The 22,923-nt window shown below is 45.6% G+C and overlaps 1 protein-coding gene across 7 annotated transcripts in view; it reads left to right on the top strand.

Annotated features, from left to right (window-relative positions):
- Nucleotides 1–22,923, top strand: part of COL26A1 (collagen type XXVI alpha 1 chain) — a 219,361-nt gene that overhangs the window by 31,399 nt on the left and 165,039 nt on the right. For 5 of the 7 annotated variants that reach the window (XM_039508083.1, XM_039508084.1, XM_039508085.1 and 2 more), the window contains exons 2-3: nucleotides 751–873; nucleotides 17,723–17,826. In XM_039508083.1, the coding sequence (XP_039364017.1) occupies nucleotides 751–873; nucleotides 17,723–17,826 (227 nt within the window). The remainder of the gene's footprint in view (nucleotides 1–750; nucleotides 874–17,722; nucleotides 17,827–22,923) is intronic. The other 2 variants (XM_039508086.1, XM_039508080.1) reach the window with 1 other exon arrangement.

The following is a 22,923-nucleotide window of genomic DNA, read 5'->3' as shown; positions in this document are numbered from 1 at the left end:
CGAGTGTAGATTGTGCTTGCAAAAGGGAGGCTGCCTGGCTGGATCTAAACACCCCTTAATGAGATTTGTTTTTTCTTTGAGTGGGGAACAGCTGAATAACAATTATATTCACTAAGATTGAAAGCAATTATCTAGAGGACAGGAAGGATGCTCTTGTCAAACCACTGGACTGGGACTTGGGAGCCCCAGTTTCAATTCCTGGCTATGCCACAGGCTTTCTGTATGACTTAATCTCTCTCTGCCTCAGTTTCCCATCTTTAAAGTGGTATCATGCTACCTTTGTCTTGCCTCTTTAGATTGTACACTCTTTGGGGTCAGCAACAGTGTCTGTGCAGCACCTTGCAGAAAGTTAATAGTAAACACACAACTATCTGAAAATGTTAAACACCCAAAGTGCAAGGAATTGTTCGGAGTGGAAGGGAGTCGCGGGGAATAATGCCTTAATTTCATCCCATTACTTCTGGCAAGTAAAATTTAAGCTGAATCTTTGGGAGACTATTGGAAAGACTGAAATGTCTGAAAGGAGACCAGATAATGCACTGTAGGAGATTCTGGCCTCTGAGGAACAGACAAAATGTCGTATTAGGTTTCTTCTGTCTCTAATTTCTTTGATTAGCTGACGCAGAAGATTTCCTTGAGACAACATTTTGAGGATTGCAAATATTTGAGTAAACATAGCTGGCAGCAGACTGATGTATGTTACTCAGCTCGCTGCACTACGGGGATTTAAAGTGTCCTTTTTCTTTGCAGGCACTGGTGTCACTACACAGTTACGCGGACAGTTTCCTGCCAAGTGCAGAATGGCTCGGAGACTGTGATCCAGAGGGTTTATCAGAGCTGCCGGTGGCCAGGACCTTGTGCCAACTTAGTGAGGTAAAAGCCCTTAACATCTCGTGTTGTATATTCAAACTGCGGACTGGGCCCTGAACTTCTGATTCAGTTAATGGGTATCTGGGCTAAGCAAAACATGTAGGATTGGGCTGTATGGGACTGGATTCTGATCTTAGTTGACCCAGTATAAATTGAAAGTAACTCATTGAAGTTAAAGGAGTTGCTCTTGATTTATACTGGTATAACTGATATTGGTACCCTACCCTATGTCTGTAGCTTTGCTCTGTGTGGCATTTAGCTGTGTGAGCTTCCTCATACAGTTTTATTGAGTCACCTGGCATTACTGACCTGAAATATCACTACTCTGGCTCTCCAAGAACCCCAAGTGCGCTGACCCGCTGCAGGGCTTTTTGATGTGCACCAGAGCCAATGAGGGACTAAGATAAGGCCGCCAAACTCATTGTCATGTCAAACCTGTGCCAGGATTGGATTTCATCCTGGTGGGTTCCCAGAGATTATGGGCTAATAATGCAGGGATAATAAAAGTACTTGATGCTGGGAGCCAGATCTTGCAAGGTGCTCGGAGCTCGTAATTCCCATTGACTTCAGAGCACCTTACAAATTTGAGCTCTCATAAGGTACTCTTCATCCGCAGGTCTCAGGGACCTTTACAGAGGTGTGGTGTCCAATATCCCCACTTCACAGATCAGAAACCTCAGCACAGAGGCCGTGACTTGCATAAGGCTTCTTGACTTCCAGGTCTTTGTCCTACCTGCTAGACAATTCTAGTAATCTATTGTGCTGCCTGGCCATCCGCAGCATTAAATTAGCCAACAAAGTGAATGGGATTATTTATCGCCACTTTGTTACCAACTACAGAACAGGGTTTGAGATAATCTCAAGTTTAGTAAAGAAATGTCTCGATGGTAATGTAGCAGGGGAGGCTCTAGGTATTTTGCCGCCCCAAGCATGGCAGGCAGGCTGCTTTCGGCGGTTTGCCTGCGAGAGGTCCGCAGTCCCGCGGATTTGGCGGCACGCCTGCGGGAGGTCCACCAAAGCCACGGGACCAGCCGCCGAAGGCAACCTGCCTGCCGCCCTCGCAGCAACCGGCAGAGCGCCCCCTGTGGCTTGCCGCCCCAGGCATGCGCTTGGCGTGCTGGTGCCTGGAGCCGCCCCTGTAATGTAGGCAGAATATAGTTCCACCCTCTTCGAAAAGCATCCATCAAATACTGAGCTTCACCTATGATAGTATTCGTTGGGAATTTTAATTTTTCACCTTGCTGTTAATGCTCTTGGTTCTCCGTTTTCATTTGGCCACTGGTCAGTCTTACTCAATTTTCATTTATGTGGTTTGGTGTTTGTTTGGTCTTATTTCAATGACTGCCTTACGTGGGACATTTTATATTTTACATTCTTGTGACCAAACTTCTGCTGAGGTTTTTAAATTTCCCAGACCTGCCTCTTTTTTTTTTTGTGCTCCATTCCTCTTAAGAGTGCATGTTAACCTCCTTTAAATACAGTTTTTTAAAAAAACTTGCCAAATTCTTGCCCATTCTTCCTTTTAAAAATGTGAATGAAGGTGCACTGCTAACAAATAATCCATCATGTTATTGGATCAACATCCTATCTACACACTTGTAAAGCTACTAATTAACTAGGCATACTCACTGAAAAGAAAAATGGTATAAAATTGATGTTTATCTATGAAAATTCTAGCAAATATAAACCCAGAGTGTGTGTGTGGTGGGGTGTTTTTTTTTGTGTTCAGTTTTGTGACATTCTAACTTGGCTGGATGGTTTTCTGTCTTAAATAATTTTTCTAATAGCCTGAAGACTATTAGCCTGAATTGTTCTGGCTGCATATTTGAGGAAAGTGCAGAATAGCACTGGAATGATTGGCAAGAGAAAAGCTTAAATTAAAAATGCATAAATTTTAAAAATGAGAGACAAGGTGGGTGAGGTAATACCTTTTATTGGACCAACTTCTGTTGGTGAGAGAGACAAGCTTTTGAGCTTACACAGAGATCTTCAGGTCTCTTCAGTCTTTAGTGACATGAAGAAGAGCTCTGTGTAAGCTCAAAAGCTTGTGTCTCTCACCAACAGAAGTTGGTCCAATGTTACCTCACCCACTTTCTGTCTCTAATGTCCTGGGACCCACACCACTACAGCACTAAATTTAAAAATGTCAGAAACTTTGGCACTGAAATGGTTTGTGGTTACTGACACTTAAGATCTCAGTTAGGAGCTGCCTCTCTGGGAAGTAACCGCCCAATAGGATTGCCAGGCATCTGGTTTTTGATTGGAACACCTGGTTGAAAAGGTTAGCACCGCTGACCAGGCCGTTAAAAGTCCGGTCGGCGGCGCATCGGGGCTAAGGCAGGCTCCATGTGTGGCCTGGCTCCACGCAGCTCCCAGAAGCAGCCCCTAGGCGCAGGGGTGACCAACAAAGCTCCGTGTGCTGCCCCCACCCTGAGCACTGGCTCCCAGTTCCCATTGGCCGGGAACCGTAGACAATGGGAGCTGCAGGGGTGGCGCCTGTGGGCTCAGACAGCATGCACCGTGCGGCGCTACCTGGCTGCCCCTGTGCCTAGGAGCTGGACGTGCTGTCCACTTCCGAGAGCTGTGCGGAGCCAGGTCAGGCAGGGAACCTGCCTTATCCACGTTGCACTGTGGACCGGGAGGTGCCTGAGGTAAGCACCGCCTGGCTGGAGTCTGAACCCCTTCCCGCCCTCCCCATCCCCTGCCCCAGGTTGGAACACTCTCCTGCCCTCAAACTTCCTCCCGGAGTCTGCACCCCTCCTGCACCCCAACCTCAGCCCTGAGCCCCCTCCTGGAGCCTGCACCCCAGCCCTGAGCCCGCTCCCACACTCTGAACCCCTCTGCTTCATCCCAGTGTGCCCCCTCCTGCACCTCGCAGCCCAGAGCCCCCTCCCGCACCCTAACCCTTCATTTCTGGCCCCACCCTGGAGCCCACACCCCCAGCTGGAGCCCTCACCCCATTCCAACCCCCTGCCCCAGCCCAATGAAAGTGAGTCAGGGTGGGGAAGGGAGTGAGTAGAGGTGGGCTCTCGGAGAGGGGGTGGGGCAAGGGTAGGGCCGCAGGGCATGGGGGGGGGGTAAGTTTTCTGCAATTAGAAAGCTGGTAACCCTACTGCCCAATTGCTGGCCCATGCTCCCAGGACATGGACTAGAACAGAAGAAAACTGTCTGTCCAGATTGGAGTGGGGTGGGGGAGGGCAGCGGTATTTTACCTCTGTATTTGGCACTGGTGCAACCACTGCTGGAATACCGTCTCCAGTTCTGGTGCCTGCAATTCAAAAAGGATGTGGTTACGTTGGAAAGGGAGTCAGAGATGAGCCATGAGAATGATTGATTATAAGGCATGTTTTCTAATCTTTTAGCGATAGACTCAAAAGCTCAATGTATTTAGCTTAAAAAAGAGAATGTTAAGGAATGACTTAATTACGGCTTATATGTACCTATATAGGGAATACATATTTAATAACGTGCTCTTCAGTGTAGCAGAGAGAGGTCGAACACAATGCAATGGCTAGAAGTTGAAGCTAGACAAATTCAGACTGGAAATAAAGCGCATATGTTTAAACTGAGAATAATTAACCATTGCAACAGCTTGCCAAGGGTCATGGTGGATTCCTCATCACTGACCATTTTAAATCAGGATTGGACGTTTTTGTGGGGAAGGTCTATGGCCTGTGTTATAAAGGACATCAGACTAGATGATCAGAATGGCCCCGTCTAGCCTGAAAATCTGTGAATCTGACAATACTGGACTCTACACTCACACCCCTGCTGGCTGACATCTCCTCCTTGGTCTTTCGGCTTCTTCCCAGTGATCCCTGGCTTCAGCCTTGTGCAGTACACCTTAATGGCAGAGACACCTCTGTCCATGCCCTGTCTGAGACCGTGAGGCTGGAATGAGCCTCCAAAAACTCTGTGTCCTTTAGTACCATTCTCTGGAGGTTGAGGGATTCTTGTCTCTTTTGGGATGCTCTGTGCAAAATTATCCAATACAGCAGGAGTCTTTTTAAACAGAGAAAACAGTAAAGAAACTGTCTGTATATCACACTCCTGTGACTACTAGGCAAAGCCCAATGAGGTAGGCTCCCCTTAGTTTAGTTACAGAGTTAAAACAAAGACAATCTAGAAATAAATCCCCTCTGTTTCCTGGTCAGTCTGACTGCATCTCCCTGCTGCATAGAGAAGTCTCTTTATCCCTCCTCTGACCTGCTTATCCAATTCTAGTTGTCAGAGCTTGTGACCCTATCAGTGAGAAGTTGCATCATTTCCATGGGAATGTTTGATCAAGAATACCATCTGGGGCAAAGCCCACAGTCTTTGTGCCACATACAAAGACTATTGTCTCTGGTTACCCCTGGGAGGTTTCCCCACCTTCTGGTCTCCGGCATCTAGCATTTCAGAAGCCATTTTTACCTCCACTCCCTAGACACATGTTGCCAGTCAAGGTGACTTGACTCCTGATTTGCATGTACATTGGTTTTGGCTGTAGGCGTTAGATGGTGCCCTCATGCTGAATTGTATTTCTGTCTCAGTGGCCACAGAGGTAGCATGGATTTATCCATTTTCCCTTGCCATGAATAATAAATTGATGTAAAAGGAGTGTAACAGCAGACCAAGCAGTGATGGGGGCCCATCTGTAGTTATAAGAAGGAAGCATGGGTAGATTTGATTGGAGTGGTGGTAGGGGAATGGAGAAAACCATTAGGCAGATAGCAGCACAGCTCTGGCTTTTTTTCTATTTCTCACAGCTGTGTCTTGATACAACCATTTCATCTTATTGTTTACAAGTAATGAGCCAAATCTGGCCAAGCTTTCATTCCCCCCATGTCCACGATGGGAGGTTCACTAGCAAAAGCAACTCCTGCCAAAGAAGAAGGCGTCTCTCAATTCTTCAGTGACAGCTGAGGGGGGCATTTCATTAGCGATCCTGCTTCCAGACAGATGTCAGTGTGGCCAGACGGAGGTTTCATCCGTTTCCTGTCACCCGTTCAGATGCTACGTTTCTTTTCCTTCTTGTACAAGTTTTGGACCAGTGCCCAGGATTTGACAGGGAAGTATCTGTATAGCAGCTTGGGGCGTGTTGCTTCTTGCTATCGACTCGCTCGCTCCTGGGAAGCTGGCAGCTGTGTTTCTTTTGTGTGAGCGTTGTCATCTTGGCTCGGATGGGATGAGCTACCCTGTTCCCACCTCTCCCTAGACTCTCTATTTAGCTTGGAGGCCTGCATTGCTTTGGTGCTGTCTTTGCTGTTGGCTTTTCTCTCAGCAGAGCTCTCTGCTATAACCTTTCTCCATCTGAGCCATGCCATTTGCATCTTATGCGTGTCACTGCGGGTGCCTAGCTGTTGTGACACCAAAGGACAGATGGGCCTGGTGGGCGCACCTGATGTGCGTATCCATTAATATCCCATGCATCTCTCTTTAAGTGAATAAAGTCGCCTGTTTGGGTTGCGTCAGTAAACGATTCCCTGGGGTCCAGCCATCCCATCAGCTGAGCGCAACTCCCATCGAAGCTGGTGGCACCTGACGTTTGGCCCTCCCCCTGTGTGATGAATGTGTTAAGGCGCCAAGGGCTGCAATAGGTTTATCACTTCAGAGCAGTCAGTGCCCTAACTAGGACAGGCTTTCCCCAAAGGCTGGTAGAGAAGGATGGTCTCATGGTTAAGACACTGGATGGAGACTTGGGAGATCCTGGTTCTGGCACTGACTTCCTGTGTGACCTTGGGCAAATGGCTTTAACCTCAGATACTCCATGGTAAAATGGAGTAATACATCCTGGGTCTTGTTTATGTTGCAAGTAAGAGACCGTCCCAAACCACTATGTGCATGTACAGTGCCTAGTGCAGCAGGGTCCGGATCTCGGTTGGGGCCTCCATGGGTATATCTACACTGCATTGTAAACTCTGGTGCTGACTCCGGTTTTAGCCCAAGCCCCTTCCATCTACACAGAAAATAGTCTGACTTGGGCCAAGAACCCCCTGGATTTGGGCCTGCTAAGGGGGAGATTCTGAGCCGGGTCAGAACCCAGGCATTTTGCAGTATGGATACAGCTCAACTCTGGGTCGCCAGACTCGGGTCTGGAGAGTTGGCCAATGCTATCCCACAGTCCCTTGGGGCTGTTTCCCAACCTTTCAATTCCAGAACTCGCCACTCACTTCACAGGATCCGGAAGCAAACAGTGGTGCTAGAACAATGTTTGTAGAGGCGAGGGGAGCTGAAGGCGGAAAGCATGTACTTGGGCTGTTATCGCTACTTCAAGTGGAGGGGTGCTGCTGCACCCCTCGTTCCAGAACCTATGGAAGCAATCTCCTGGTTCAAATGCAGATGCTCATCATTTAGTGCTTCATTTCAACTGGAAACACAGATGCCACAGTACTGCCACTGCTAAAGCCAAGTGCTTGCAGGGTGGCAAGTGGCACAGAGCAAGTCAAATGACCTCAGAGGCCTGGGCGAATACTGGCAAGGCTGGTGTTTGCTATTGCTCATTCAGCAAGGGATACATGGGACATTCAAGCTCTCGAGTAGCACAGTGTATTGTTGTCAAGTGCACAGCAGATACTGGGGGTATAGTGCATCTGGGAAGCCCAGAGGTTTTAGACAGTGGCCAGGACAATCTGCCTTTCTGACAGCTACTTCACCGTCCCAGCAAATGTTCCCAAAATATAGTCTAGTCCTACTAGTCTCTCTCCCAATGACTGAGCAGCAGCCTCTCTCAGGTGTCCTGCTTCTGGGGAATGCAGGCGCAACAGCATTGCATGGCAGCAGACAGCATAGCTCAGGCTGAGAAGATGGGCCCTTTGACACTGCAGGGGGCATTTAAGTGCCAGAATGAAAGTACCTGATTTTTAGAACTCGGCAAGGACAATGGGGCCCAAGCCCTTGTGAAAAGTGCTGTTAACCCATTGACAAGAGCTTAACTTCTACCTCGGCCCCCCTGCACCGCACCCAACCCTGGGGGCAGGGAAGCGCCGATTCCAACACGATGTCTGGTGATGCCATGCTGGGGCATTATTTCAGACTGAGCTCTATTGATGCCCTTTCTGTACCACTTCAGGGGGTTTGTGGGATGTCAAGAACAAATCCTGTCAGACCAACCTAATATCCTTTTTTGACAAGGTAACAAGCCTTGTGGATGGGGGTGGGGGAAGTGATAGATGTGATGCATCTCGACTTTAATAAGACCTTTTGATACTATCTCATGTGGCCTTCCCATAAACAAACTAGAAAAATATAGCCTAGATGAACCTACTATGAGGTGGGTGGACCACTGGTTGGAAAAGCATACTCAGACTAGTTATCAATGGTTCACAATCAAGCTGGAAGAGTATATTGAGCAGGGTCCTGCAGGGAGCTGTCATGGGTCCGATTTGATTCAATACCTTCATAAATGATTTGGATAATGGCAGAGTACGCTTATAAAGTTTATAGATGATTCCAAGCTGGGAGGGGTTGCTCATATTTGGCAGGACAGGATTAGAATTCAAAATGTTTTTTGACAAACTGGAGACAATGCAAAGTATTGTACTTAAGAGGGAATAATCAACTGCACAAATACAAACTGGGAAATGACTGCCTATGAAGGAGTACTGCAAAAAAGGATATGGGGGTTATAGTGGACCACAAACTTAGTGAGTCAATGGTGTAATGCTGTTGTGGGGAAAAAGCGAACGTCATTCGGTGATGTATTAGCAAGAGTATTGTAAGCAAGACATGAGAAGTAATTCTTCCATTCTACTCAGCACTGGTAAGGCCTCAACTGAAGTATTGTGTCCAGTTCTGCGTGCCACACTTCTGGAAAGATGTGGAGAAATTGGGAAAAAGACCAGAAGAGAGCAAAGGTCCAGAAAACATGACCTATGAATAAAGACTGAAAAAATTGAGTTTGCTTAGTCTGGAGAAGAGAAGACTGAGGGGAGGCCGATGACACACCTCAAGTACGTAAAAGGTTGTTACAAAGAGGAGGGTGATAAATTTCTCCTTAACCACTGTGGACAGGCCAAGAAGTAATAGGCTTAAATAGCAGCTAGGGAGATTTAGGTTTGACATCACGAAAAAACTTCTTAACTATTAAGGTAGTTAAGCCATGGAACAAATTACCTAGGGAGGTTGTGGAATCTTCATCGTTCTTTTTAAAAAAAAAAAAAAAAAAAAAAAAAGGGTTAGATGAGAGCTTGTCAAGGTGGGTCTAGGTAATAGTGAGTCCTGCCCCAATGCAGGGAACTGGACTAGATGACCTCTCGAGGTTCCTTCCAGTCCTATGATTCTATAATTCTGTGTCTTCTATTCAGATACAGACCAGACCTGATTCTGCTTGTCCCATTGTACATGACATGACCACAGACCTAGGCGGTATCTTCAATATCTTACTTTAAATGTAACTTCCAGAGCTTGCTGATCAATGCAGATCATTCTTGCTGTTCAGTATTCTTGAACTCATGCATTTTTTTTTTTTTAAATGTAGCAACTTCTTTTCCACCCAAAATGGGGGACACCATCTTGGTGAATAACAAGACTATATCTATTTTAGATACGTGGGTGTGTGTGTAGCATGCCCCTCAGTTTCTCCATCTGTAAAATGGTGATAATGACACTGACCTCCCTTTGTAAAGTGTTTTCCGCTCTATTGATTAAGAGCTATAGAACAGCTAGGTATCTATCATTTATTTTCTATATCAAGAATCTGTTGCTACGAGATCAATAGAGTTGTGGGGTGTACATCACCAAAGAATTTGACCCATACTTTAGTGCTTATGCTCAGTCAACAATGTTTCTCTAGCTGGCATTGCCTCTTCTGAAACTGGGAACCCCTCTATCTCTTTGCCCGTTCAACTGAATAACTCCTATGGACTGACTCGGTTCTTAGAATTGCTATTTGAAGTCCCTTTAGACAGGAAACGCTGATTATGTGTTAGTCCCATTATTTCTCTGGAGGCTGTTAGGTCACATACTTGGAAATAGACCCCCCCCCTTCTTTCCCTTCCACATACATGTTACAGCAGGATGAGTGTTCCCCAGAGAGCGCGCTCAAGGCTTTGAGTGTCTAAGTGATAGAGCCCGGACGTGAAGGTGTATCCCTGGGTTTGTGAAGGAGGCAGGCTGCCGTGCATTCGCAGGGGAATTAGTCTGTGTATTACCACGTGCAGTGCTGGCGAGCTGTTTTCAGAGTGAAAGGGCCAGCTGTTACCCCTGTGAAAAGCACATAACTACGTAGACCAGCAATTGAGCAAATTATCTTGGGGTCTGAGCTGGAGTCTGACTGGGATAGATCTTTTGGCCAACAACTGTGAAGAGAAAAGCTTATACTGTTGCTCCTGGTTTAATTCAAGTCTGAATCTTGCTACTGAGCAGAGAGGAGCTGTGGGAAAGAGCAGATTTTGGGAGCTGGCTGACTTCTCTCTGGGTCTTCGAATGCTTGAGTCCCTTTTTCCTGGGGCTAATGGATATTAAATCCCATCCAGATGGGTCCCCTACAGAGACTCATCAACGTAGAGATCCTCATTCCGTGGTCTCAGGCCTTCGCCGTGTGGTGCAAGCCAGACAAGCTCAGCAGGTTAAATCCAGCCCTTGCTAGACTCCTTTGGGGAAGGCAGAGCACGTGCCCGTCTTTCAGGAGAGCCTCTCGCAGCTCCAGCTTTGTTTTGCCCAGCGCCAGAGGAAGCAGACACAAAGCTTTTCATGACTGGGAATTGTTTGGCCTTTGTGCTAGGTCAGCTGGAGTAAACAGGGGGATAGTGAAGCTTGAATGGCGTGTGGAGGGGTGGTTTGTTTTCCAGAAGAGGAGATGAAAACAAAAATGTCCAGCTAGCCCCTGACACATTCATCAGTGGAAAAACCACCATCGCAGACTCTTTGACTGGTGTCTGGGGAGGGGGCAGCTTGTTGATGATCCTTCATATAGGGCAGGCTGCCAGGGGGCAATGCTGGCTGTCTGGGTGGGGGTGGGGGTTAAATGCATGCTGGGTAGCTCCTGTGGGAAGGGTGACCAGTCATTCCCAAACAAGACCTTCCAATACCCTGATTTTTCTCTTCAGTCTCCTTTCCCTATCCCACCCATCACCATCCTAGCCAAGCTCTGAAGGCCAACCTTGTTTTTTGGGTGTGGCACACCTGAAAATTTAGCCCGACTTTTTCTTTTCCTCTAATACTTAGCTGAACACTAGTTGTTATAACTAAGAAAGCCAATCATCTCCCAAGTATATCTGATGCAGCTTAATGAGATGGACCAATCGTATCTCAGAAATATGAATGATTGGCAGTCTGCTTTGAGTGTTTGATTGTTTCCTAGCGCTTTGCTATGCTCCCAGGAGAAGCTGGACACTAGGAAAACACAACCGCTCCCACAGAGCACATCTGCTTGCTGCACATGGTGGGGTCTTACAAAGCTACTGACTTTCATAAAACACCTGTTTCTGAGCTTGCGGGTTCATCACTGAATTGCTGACTGACTTTTTGCCTTCTTGAACTGGGAGGTTGCAGGGAAGCAGTTTTAAAGAAACAAATGCAAAGGGAAACTTCCATTGGAAATGACAGTAGAACCTCAGAATTACAAACACCAGAGTTACGAACTGACCAGTCCACCGCACACCTCACTGTGTACTTCCAGTTCCCAATCAGGCAGCAGCAGAGCAAAAAAAAAAAACATAAGCTACCAAAAAAATAAAGGGAAAGCAGCATTTTTCTTCTCCATAATGAAATTTCAAAGCTGTATTAAGTCAATGTTCAGTTGTAAACTTTTGAAAGAACAATGATGATGTTTTGTTCAGAGTTATGAACATTACAGAGCTGCAAACAATCTCCATTCCTGAGGTGTTCATAACTCTGAAGGTTCTATTGTATTGTTCAATGAGCGTGTAATTCTGCCAAGAGCTGAGTCCAATCCACTATGGACTTTTCAGACATTCAACTCCATGGAGAATCGGGCTCTATATTTGGTTACTGGAACTTGCAGCTAATCTGTTGGGTCACACTTGGCTCTTTTGACATTTACTATAGGTCCTTATTTTTCATTCTCTGTTCTCCTTCCTGATCTACCAATTTCCCTGGCTGGCTGGCGTTAGTGCTGCTGTCTGGTGCATTTGACCATGATCCCCATTGATCCTTCTCTGTTGATAAAGATTTGGCTCTTCCTTGTAGCTTTTGCCCAAAATTTTCAAAAGTGACTAGTGAATTTTGATTTTTCAGCAAGTGTAGAGCACCCACCTCTGAAAATCAGGCCCCTTCAATCACTAGTCTCTTCTGAAAATGTAGGTCTCTGCTCTTAAACCACACTGGGAAGCAGCCTGCTGGAAGGGCTCATTGAAGTGAGGAAATAATTTCTACTTAGTGCTTGTCAGGGTAATCTAGGGAGAAGGGGCAGTTACCGTGTGGCCATGTTGCCACTGACGGGTGCACGTGTGCTAGCCAAGAGCATGTGCTGCTCTTTTTATTGCAACAGTGTGTAGTCCCCTGAGCATTCCCCTCCTCCCGGTTCAATCCTGCCCGGGATCATAGAATATTAGGGTTGGAAGGGACCTCAAGAGATCATGTAGTCCAACCCCCTGCTCAAAGCAGGACCAATCCCCAAATGGCCCCCTCAAGGATTGAACTCACAACCCTGAGTTTAGCAGGCCAATGCTCAAACCACTGAGCTATCCCTTCCCCCCTAGGACATAGCAGGCACCGTCTGAAGATCTAAATGTCTTCTCCTGCTAATAGTGACTTGCTCCTGCCCCTAATCATCCCCTAGGGTGCCGAGAGAGGCAAAGAGCAAAATTTGCTATGGTGTGCTCCATGGATTACAATGCTACATGGATCTAATTTACCTGTTGGCAGTTGAATACGACAATAACTCTGATAGACTAATGCTAGGCAGGTCTCCGCTTCATCTCCCAGCGCTTGCTGCACTAGAATTTGGCTCATCCCTTCTGTATACAATATCTGCTACACCTTCATAATGCTGGCAGTCTTGGAGACGTCAATGTTTAAAAGGGTTATGCTTGCCTGTGGCTGACTCTGTCTAAAACCATCCCCATCCTTCTACTCCGTCATAACTGTTTTGGCCTCTCAGTCCCATACACCAACTGCTTTGCCAGCCTTAAGTTTTCAAGTTACTTCACATGCTTCCAGCTTCTTCACAGTTCTTGCTTGCAATTCTGTTGTAGGCTAGATTCTGACCTCAGTTAAAATGGTATAAACCAAGAAAAACTGCACTGACTTCATGGGAGTGACCCTGGATTTTCACCAGTGGGACTAAGCAATTTGGGGTACGGACTGTCCATTGCTATGCATCTGTACAGGGCTTAGCACAATGGGGCTCTGACCTGGTTGAAACCTATTGGTCCTACCGCAATGTAGATGTAATGCTAAAGAGAATGGAGTCCTGGATTTCTTGTTTTTTCAGTTAGTTTGCTAGTTTGAGAAGCTAAATTAGTTCCACATCATTACTTTGAATCTGTCCAGCAAGTGACATTGGAGTCTTTTAGTTTTGGGACTTGAAGATGAATGAATTAGTCCTTGAAGGATTTCTGAGCTCTCCTTTGGCACGACTCAGAATGGCTGAGAGAGTAATGCTAACAAAGACTGCTTATCTTGTGATGTGGAAGCAAGCTTGACCTCCCCGCCGGTTAGGCCAGTTATGTACAAACAGTTTTTTGTTTATATGTGTAAAAAATAAATCAATCCAAACAAATGGGAAAGGTATTTCCTGTGTGTGAAAGGCTGTTTTGTTTATGCCACAGCAGAGACAGTCACTCCTCTTTGACCCGATTGCTGAGGATCGGATTCAAGCAAGTTACACACTTTACCTTTCTTGTGTCATGACTGGTCGTTGTACTCGGCAACGCTTCTTTATGAGCAAGAGGAATGTGCCTGTACTGGGACATGAGACCTGCTGTGTGAATACTCCACTCGTATCCTCTTAATAGCTTGACCCTCCAGTATTAAGAGCTCCGCTACCCACAGCCAATTGGGGATACAGGGAGGATGATCAATCAATCATTTTCTGTACAGTCTCTTCAGATTCTCTTACTCATGTATCCAGATCCACTGGTTCCCAAACCTCCATCTGGGAAGTGCTGTGGTCTACTAGTTAGAGGTTGATACTGGCCACTCTTGGAGACAGGACAGTGGGCTAGATAGACCACAGGTTTGATCTAGTCTTCCAATTGCTAGGATTGTTAATCTTTGGGTTTTCTTCCAAATTCTGCCACTAACTTGTTTACCCTATTATAAGTTACTTGCACCCCTTGCAGGTGAGTTGTGAAACTTGGTGACTGATTATCTGTAAAGTGCTCTGAGAGCCTTCACTTAAAGGAGTTATGCAAGTGCCATGTTACCGTTTTGATGTTCTCTTGTGTTGGCAGACTTGAGTTGGCATTGAACTGGTGAGCTAGAGAGGAAAGGCTCCCTAGACAATTACCAGTCCCTTGAGCCCTATTGCACTTTCCCCCATCTCTCCAACTGATGTTTCTCCGCTATTTTCCTCCTCGTCCAACTGGTAAGTAGCCTCCAAGAGTGAAAACTATTCTTCTGTGTCAATTGGATAGTGAGTGTTGTAAAGTGATCATTCCCCTCCTATTCGACATTGGTGGGGCCTCATCTGGAGTACTGTGTCCAGTTTTGGGCCCCACGCTATAAGAAGGATGTGGAAAAATTGGAAAGAGTCCAGCAGAGGGCAACAAAAATGATTGGGGGCTGGAGCACATGACCTATGAGGAGAGGCTGAGGGAACTGGAATTGTTTACTCTGCAGAAGAGAAGAATGAGGGGGGATTTGATATCTGCTTTCAACTACCTGAATGAGGGGTTCCAAAGAGGATGGATCTAGACTGTTTAGTGGTACCTGATGACAGAACAAGGAGTAATGGTCTCAAGTTGCAGTGGGGGAGGTTTAGAGTAGATATTAGGAAAAACTTTTTCACTTGGAGAGTGGTGAAGTACTGGAATGGGTTACCTAGGGAGGTGGTGGAATCTCCTTCCTTAGAGGTTTTTAAGATCAGGCCGGCTAGGATGATTTAGTTGGGATTGGTCCTGCTTTGAGCAGGCGGTTGGACTAGATGACCTCCTGAGGTCTCTTCCAACCCTGATATTCTATGTTTCTATGAAAGTACTCTGACAATGGGTCCACAGCCCTCTCATTCATTACTCTAGCCACTACTATAGTCTTCACCATCTTGTGATGCAGTGATATAACATCACGTTGTGTGGTACATCAGGCTCTGATGCAGTGTCATGTGATGAAGTTGCAATGTTGTCCTGTGACACTGTGCAAAGTCAGAGCAAACTGAGGTCTCCCATCTGTCCAAGGCTTGCTAGCAAGAAACTGGACAGTGCCATGAGCATCTGATTCCTTCCAGGAAATTCAGGATGCATGGTAATGCCAACTGAACCTCAAATCGGTCATGTCCCAAGAAGTACCTGACTCCTCTTGCTTTGAGGAGTAAACCTACAGCTAATTCCTGAGTACTGTGGTGACTGCCAAGATTCCAGCCTGGCTTAAGCCATTCTCCGCACTTCATAATGAAGTTTGAGAGAGTTTTAACGTCTTGGTGTTGGCAAGAACCACGATTTGAAATTGCTCTGTACTTGGAGACGAGCTGGCTCTGGGCACTGATAATGGGACAGAGGCTTTCATCTCCAGGTCAATTACAGCTGAGTTGTTAGTGACAAAGTCATGATCTTCTGACTGCTGGTTGAGGGCTTAAGCCAGGCAAGATGGGCTTTGGGCTGCCAGTACAGGACTCTGAGTCAGGAGGCCTCGGTTCTGTTCCTGACTCTGCAAAGGATGTTATATGAGACTCTTAACAAGGCATTTCATGTCGCTGTGCCTTAATTTTGCCATCTGTAAAATAGGACTGCGGGCCTATCTATGGGTTAGGCTTGGTGAGAGGCTTCTCTCCTTATTGACCTCCAGGTTCTTTGATACCTGTGGATGGGAAGCGCTGTAGAAGTGCGAAGAACTAGGTGAAGTGACTTGCCTCTGTAGAGAAACGTCTCGCTCATAGTTGGCACGCTTGTTGGCAGTTCAGCACCGAGGCCAAGGACTGACTGGTCCAGGGAGACTGAATTATTCTCCCAGGTCAGGGTTGTGGCATGTTGTGAGGGAGCTTGTGCCACTGCTGCTGACGCAGTGCCTGTCCTGTGGATAAATGGAGAAAACTTGTCCGTCTCCAGAGTGGGCAATTGGCATAAATATCACTTATGCGCTCATAGTAGCGGAGGCCCCCACTTGTGTTCAGGGCACGAGGGGGCACCCCTTGCTGGTATGCTTGCATTATCGCTGCTGCTAACAAATTAACCTTACCATTTGTATTGCAAGACCTTTTCTGATATGATCCCACACTGAGACCTCTAGGAATCAAGGTTGGTTCTCCTTAGTTAGTGCTCCATTTGGTGACATAAGCTCTTCTTGGTTCACCTTTCTTCCCCGCTCCAAGCATACAGTTCATCCTCTGATCATGATCATACCAAAAGTGCGAGGGACTTGCTTCCAATGCCGGACTGCCTGTTTACTCTTGTTCTAAGGCAGAGATCCCCCTCATCCCAGCAGAGGGCAGCCCATGCCAATAGAGGGAGACTGCACATCCCTTCTGAGAATCACTTTCTCTGTAACTGGCCCTGGGTATTGCAGTACACTAGAGTAATACTGGGCTTGGTGACAGAGCTCCACCTACTGGCGTTTCTAGATATTGCAAGTCAGAGGCGGTTCCTGCTGGAATGCTGTACGTTTTAAGTCTGTCACATGGTGTAAGTTTCCCTACAAGAATCCATAAAGCCACAATGCAGAGTTCCTTAGTCCCCCTCTCCCCTTCAGTCTCTCCTCCTACTGGCCACGCCCCAGTTCGTTGTATCTGAGTATAAATGTGAGAGCATGTTTATAGAATATAACTTTTACACATTTTAAAACCATCCACTGAGTTCTCCTGAAGTTTCTTACAGTGACAACAATTACTCCAGCTAATGCAGGGAAACCTAATTTGCTGTTTGTTTGGTTTTTTTTGTTTTGGACAGGGCCAAATTTTCAAAAAAGCAGCTCAGGATTTGCATGTAGTTGCATGTATAAATTTGCCTGTGGCAATAACATGATTGCACACGTGTCAGGCGATGGTGTGTGCAAATCGCTAGTTCTGATGGCTATCGAGACTATCACCAGATATGTTCACTATGATTTGCATTGTAATAGAGCCTAGATGTCCCTACTGAGATTAAGGCCCTGTTTTGTTAGGTGCTGTGAGGGAGAACCTGCCCCAAAGAGCTGCTTATAGATAAGACAAAGAAAGGAGGAGTTATCTCAATTTAACAGAAGAGAAACTGAGGCATAGATTAAATGAGGTCACAAAGGGAGTCAATGGCAGAGCCAGGAATTGAGCCCAAATCTCCTGGATCGCATTCTGGTGTTCTAACCACAAGATGATCCTTGCTCATTTTGGTGTGTGCAGTCATGCTAATTGTATGTCCCAGTGTCGATACACAACTTGTATGTCCTGTCTTTGGCCTCCCTTGTTGCAAACTGATCCTCTGATATTATGGTATGGAGAAATGTAATGTATATGTGGGACTGTGCTTAGTGAATATCTACCAAAAAAAGGAAGAGGAGTTCTGGGAAATACTGGGTTTGGCGCATGGAGAGTTAAATACACATGCGCTTCTCTTAATCCTGCACCCATTCACGAGCAAAGCCACTGAGTTCAGCAGTGAGTAAGCACAGCAGGATCAAACCCACAACGTGCCGATTCCCTCACCCAAACCCACCTGGCAACTTTGTATGTTGTTGGGCAGTTGGATGTTGGGATAGTCCTCTCTGTACAGAATGGGTCAAACTGGCAGTGATGCTCTGCAGAATGGAGAGGTGCAGTTTGCTGACTTCTCGTTTCTGTTAGTTACAGGACTCTTATCAGGCCCACGTACAAAATGTCTTACCGAACAGTGACCACCCTGGAATGGAGGTGCTGTCCTGGGTTCACAGGGAGTAACTGCGAAGAGGGTAAGTCAACTAGAAATCTGTATCTCTTCCCACAGAGTCTTGGTGGGACAGGAGGAATTGGGTTTGGGTGAGTTTATTTTGGCTGAGTTGCTTTTCATTTCCTTAGTTCACCATATGTGGGGTTTTTTTTTCTTTCCCCCTTCCAAAAAAACTCCATTAACGTTAATATGAAACCCAAACACAAATTTTTGTATTGCAAGCCAAGTTCTAAAAGGAGAGCATGGCAGGTGAGTCTGGAAGTCGTGTGTATGCCAACTGTGCTTTCAGAAACCTGCAGTGGGTAGCAGAGTACCCAGCCGTGACTTGGGCATGGAAGTTTGCCGCTGGTGGATGGCAGTGATGAATTTTTGGTTTGATGCTCCCATTGTGCTCTCCTTCAGAAAACATGAATCCTGCATGCAAGCATGTCTCATTAGAGGAAATGTCCTTCATGTTAAATGCAGGCCTCTTTCCCCCCACGTCCCACATGTATTTTGAGATGTAGCTCCATTTTATTACCATCGATTACTGAGGTCAATGAAATTGAATCGTGAACCACTACTTATAGGCTATTAAGTTTATGCTAAAGAAATTGAATCATTCATCTTCTAGAGCTTCTTTATTACTGTGTCCCATATTTAAGCCTGGGAAGGTTACAAAGTAGACCTACGTCTATCCAAAACAAAGCTGTGTCCCCAGAGATTTAGTAACTGAAATTACTCACTGTCCTCACTACATGTGGATAATTTTTAGCTTATACCATACACAGCACAATTCAGAGTTTCTGCATTTGACAGCAGATCTGTCACATTCAAGAAAATGAGTTCCATTTTTTTTCCAAAGGAAGAAAGGAAAAGGGTTTTCCTTTTTCTCACCTCAGCTGAAGATGAGTGTGATTTTTTTTTTTTCTCCTTCACTTTTTCTTTAGCTTATCTGAAATCTCTAGAGTTTAGGAATGTGCTGAGCTTACGCATGTCATATCTCTGATACAGGATCATCAAGACTCGAGTCTTGCTATGAATGTTGTGTGGTTACAAGTGGGGGAAGGCAGACTGGGGTAATCTGGGCCCTGGATTGACATGTAATTAAGGTTGGGATCGGCATGAGAGCCATTGGCTGTTAAATTGAACGCTCCTGGATAACTCCTTGTTTATCTCATACCAGGCATTCTGTGACCATGTCCCGCCACAGGCAGCCCTGGTTTGTTTGTGACATTAGGTCATGGCATTAAGCACACCACAGACAACTCAAGTGAATCTGTAAACTATAAATCGTCCTGTGAAGGTTGCAGTAAACGGAGAGCGTGGTCCTAAGCTGGTCACTTTATGTTGCTGTGGAAATAGTAGCCTCCCAAACCTCATGGAAATCTAAACCTAGTAAAGCTACCACAAAGCAAGCCCTGCAGCTCAGCTTCTCATTTCAGCAAGGTACTGAAGAGAATGAATCAGAAAGAGAGAAGGCCTGGAATGCAGTGAAATAATGGCCAAAGGTCAGCTTGGTTTAACTCACAGCATTGAATGGTGGCATGGAAGTTTATGATAGATGTGGCAAAGGACCAGTTATTGGCAACACACCCAGCAATGAAGGTTCAGCCTGGTACAGAGTTCAAATTGAGCTGAGCAGCCCCTCAGTAGATCTGCACAGATGTAAGTGATTACAGCTTAGTAAGCAATTCCATAGATGTAAAAAAGAATCCTTCTCCATCCCTGTATCTGCCTCGGGAGAGTAAGGGGAGTAGAAAGCCATAGACGCTTGTTTGAGAATGAATACTTATGGGCGTAGGTCTGTTGAACGAGGTGACAATTTTATGGAGCCACTTCTCAGTGTAGAATTAAGCCGGTGTGACTTCGCGCACCCATAAGGCTGAAGTGACCTGTAAACTTCCCCTGTTGGACTTTATCCCCTGAACCAACCAAACTGAACTCTGCCCTGTGAGGGTCATCCTATCATCATTACCCAGTCCGCTCAATTATTCATGCCCACAACTACCCATAACCTGTTTGTATGAGTGAGGTACCCTCACTGCTTGCTGGCTGTACCCTGAACTCACCCACCGTATACCCCGCACTGGGGACATGACAGACTGTGTATATGTATATGCCGTCCAATACCAGAACGCTAACATCCCCCTGCAACCTGTATGCTACCCCCAATGACACAATAACTGACGCTTCAAACACTTTGTATCGTTTATTTTTAAATATTCTCTAATAAACTTTAAATCTGTCCCTTTCAGGCTTAGATACAGTGTTCCAGAGTGTTGACAAGGGGAAAGTCAGTAGCAGCCCCATGTTCACACTCCTTTCAAAACATCTGGAGCAATTGATGATCCCAGCTCCTGAAAAACGAACCCCTATCAGTAGAACTGAGAGTTGCTACTTCTTTTCTAGCAAGGGTGTTGACCCTAGTGGCTTGTACTGGGGGGGAAAAAAAGAGTGAAAATCATCTGCTAAAAGGGACATAAAGAGAAATGAATTTTAAATGGATCTGCTATTGTTCCAGTAATGTTAGGTGTTAGTCTCACTAATCTTTCAGTTGCAACTTTCTCTGTATTTTCAATTTTTGCTTAGTACGTTTGACAGCACTTGATAAAGGATCAGTTTCACAGTTTCCCATATATGGTCAGTTTCCTATGGGAGGTATATGTGTGTGGGGAACAGCAATCAGGGACAGAGAACAAAAAAAAGTGATTAGGAAACTGCATGCATAAAAAACCAATTTGAAAAAGTAGTAATTGGATGTTCTTACCCTTCTCCTAATTCTCTTTTGCTTTTATTTTTTAACCGTCTCTTTAAATCTGTGAATGCATTTTGTGCTGAGAAGTTAAGTGTGGCTGCATGAGTATAATTGGGGGCAGAATTTGCTTTGTTTTTTAAGGTACATTCTGACCACAATATGAAAGTCCTGTCCCTCAGATAACCACACTGTACTGCTCCCTTTGGTCTTATTTAATGTGGATGGTGAACAACAGTGACCACAACTGATGGTCCCAGCCTTCCACTTGCTTAAGAGGAGCCTTGTTTTCCTTCTGTGTCTGGAGGCTGCGGTCTCCTTTCCAAGTGGTACTGCCTTTTCATGCCTAGAGCTGATTACAACTATAGAAAATTTAGGGTAGAGCAAAATAATTGTGAGGCAGTTTGGGGAATGAGAGATGGTGAAGCAGCATGTTTTTAGGGACCTCTCTTTAGGCCACTTTTTGTGGTGTGAGGCTCAGAAAGCCCAGTCTCTCACTCCTGCCTTAATCCACAGCAAACAGCTACAATGCCAATCCTGCTTTTTATGATTCCTGAGTGGTGTTTCTGGAGGAGCCAATGTGGCCTCTCCGGTGAATGGATCTTTATTAGCTTCCTTTGTAAAAGGATTTTGTCTTTATTTCTTTAACATTTAAAGGATGGGAGGACCCAACTTCAGTAATGTCTGCAGCACCGCCACCCCCCACAAACCCAGGACACGTAGGGGAGCAGTGATGGTTTGTCCTTATTCTGCCATGGCTGGGCCTGGGTTTCTCTAGCGATGAGGGAGTGTGGGATGGAAGGCTGGTTCGGCTGCACTCTGAATTTCTTGAGGTGCTCTGGTTGTCACAGCCTTCTCTCATTGGACGTCTGTCCTCCCCCAGGGCACTCCCTCTCCCTGCAGTAATGTACTGCACATTGAGGGAATGAACAATTGTTAAACTCAGTAGAGTATTACCAAGTGTCTTGACCTTTAGCTAATAGGTTCAGTTTGAGAAAGTAACCACTTAACTATCACCAGCTGGCGGGCACCAACTTAATGCTGATGGCTGCAGATTGTTTGGATTAAAATTTATCTCTGGAATTTAACTCTTGCATTGCAGCTGACAAAGAAGAATCTCAGCTTTAGGGAGCCTGGTGTGTGTGTGGGGTGGGGGTTGCTTTACTCCTTCATCTGCTGAATAGGGGACAGCTGCTTTAATTATCCTCTTTAAATCACTCTGCCCTTAGAGGGAAGCTGCCCTATGCACACCCCACCTCTTTCGCCTCAGAACGTGTCAACATTTGAAAAGGCCCAGCTAATTCCTGCACTATATTTTTGCAGATCTCTGAACAGCTAGTTGATTAGGTGGTTCACTAGATGGGTCCCCAGATTGCACCAGACCTTAAACTGCTTCTTGCAACAAACTGCTTGCTCTGCATTGGACAAAGAGGGAGACTTGACAGAAACGAGTCTGGTGAGCTTAACTGTTGGTGGATAATTTTTATTTTTCCTTCTTTTTTTAAAAACTGGAGCCCTCGCTAGGACAGGAAATGAATCCACTGAGCCACCCAGTCTGCTGTATGCTGATATAAAGAACATATGGAAGAGGGCAGTGCAGAGGTGAAGTGGTTTAGCTATTGCAATCATGCATCAAGCTGATTGATTTGAATCCAAGATGATGCTGACATTTCAACTCAAGCTTTTTTTCTATTTCCCCCCCTCCCTTGAAGGCTGAAAGTTCAAAGCCAAGAAGAATCTCCTGGGAGAGGAAAAGGATCCCTGGTCTATTCAGGGGCTCAGCACTGCATTACCATTAGCCAGCTAGTGAAGACCTTGTTTTACTTTACAAATCAGACATAGATCTTTTTTTTTAATTTTTTTAAACTCAGATTTAGGATAGTATCCAATAAGCTATTTACCTTTCAAACAAAGTGATGACAGAGTATTTGGGACTGCTCCCTGCCTAGACTAACCCTCCACTGTTAAGGTGACACTGTGTCTTTATAGGTATGTTTTTAAAAAAAAATATTTTTTGTGTGGCTTTTTTTTTGTTTGTTTTTTTAAAAAAAAATACAATTAGGAAGTCAGTGATCCTGGTTCCAGTAATAGTCTGAATGATAATGAACTCTCTCTGGTCCTTTGCATTCTTTTAAATGCTCTTGAGATGAGCATATAACAATTTAATAGTAAAATGACTTTTTTGTGTGTGAAGGATTCAAAACATTTATTAGTGTTTGTGTTATAGTACCCAGGAGCAAACAGCCAACCAACATGGAGTAGAGGAAGTCAGAGAACATGGTAGAGGGGTGTATGGCAGTGAGTGATAGTTTGGTGTGCCTGGGATTTCTAAAAGAGCCCGAGGAAGTTAGGCTCCCAACTCCCTGAATGTATCTGAGAAAAAGG

This window comes from Mauremys reevesii, linkage group 20 (assembly GCF_016161935.1).
Source record: "Mauremys reevesii isolate NIE-2019 linkage group 20, ASM1616193v1, whole genome shotgun sequence".
NCBI classification, from domain to species: domain Eukaryota; kingdom Metazoa; phylum Chordata; order Testudines; family Geoemydidae; genus Mauremys; species Mauremys reevesii.
Note: the sequence above shows the minus strand (reverse complement) of the source record. Positions and strands in the feature narration are given on the sequence as shown.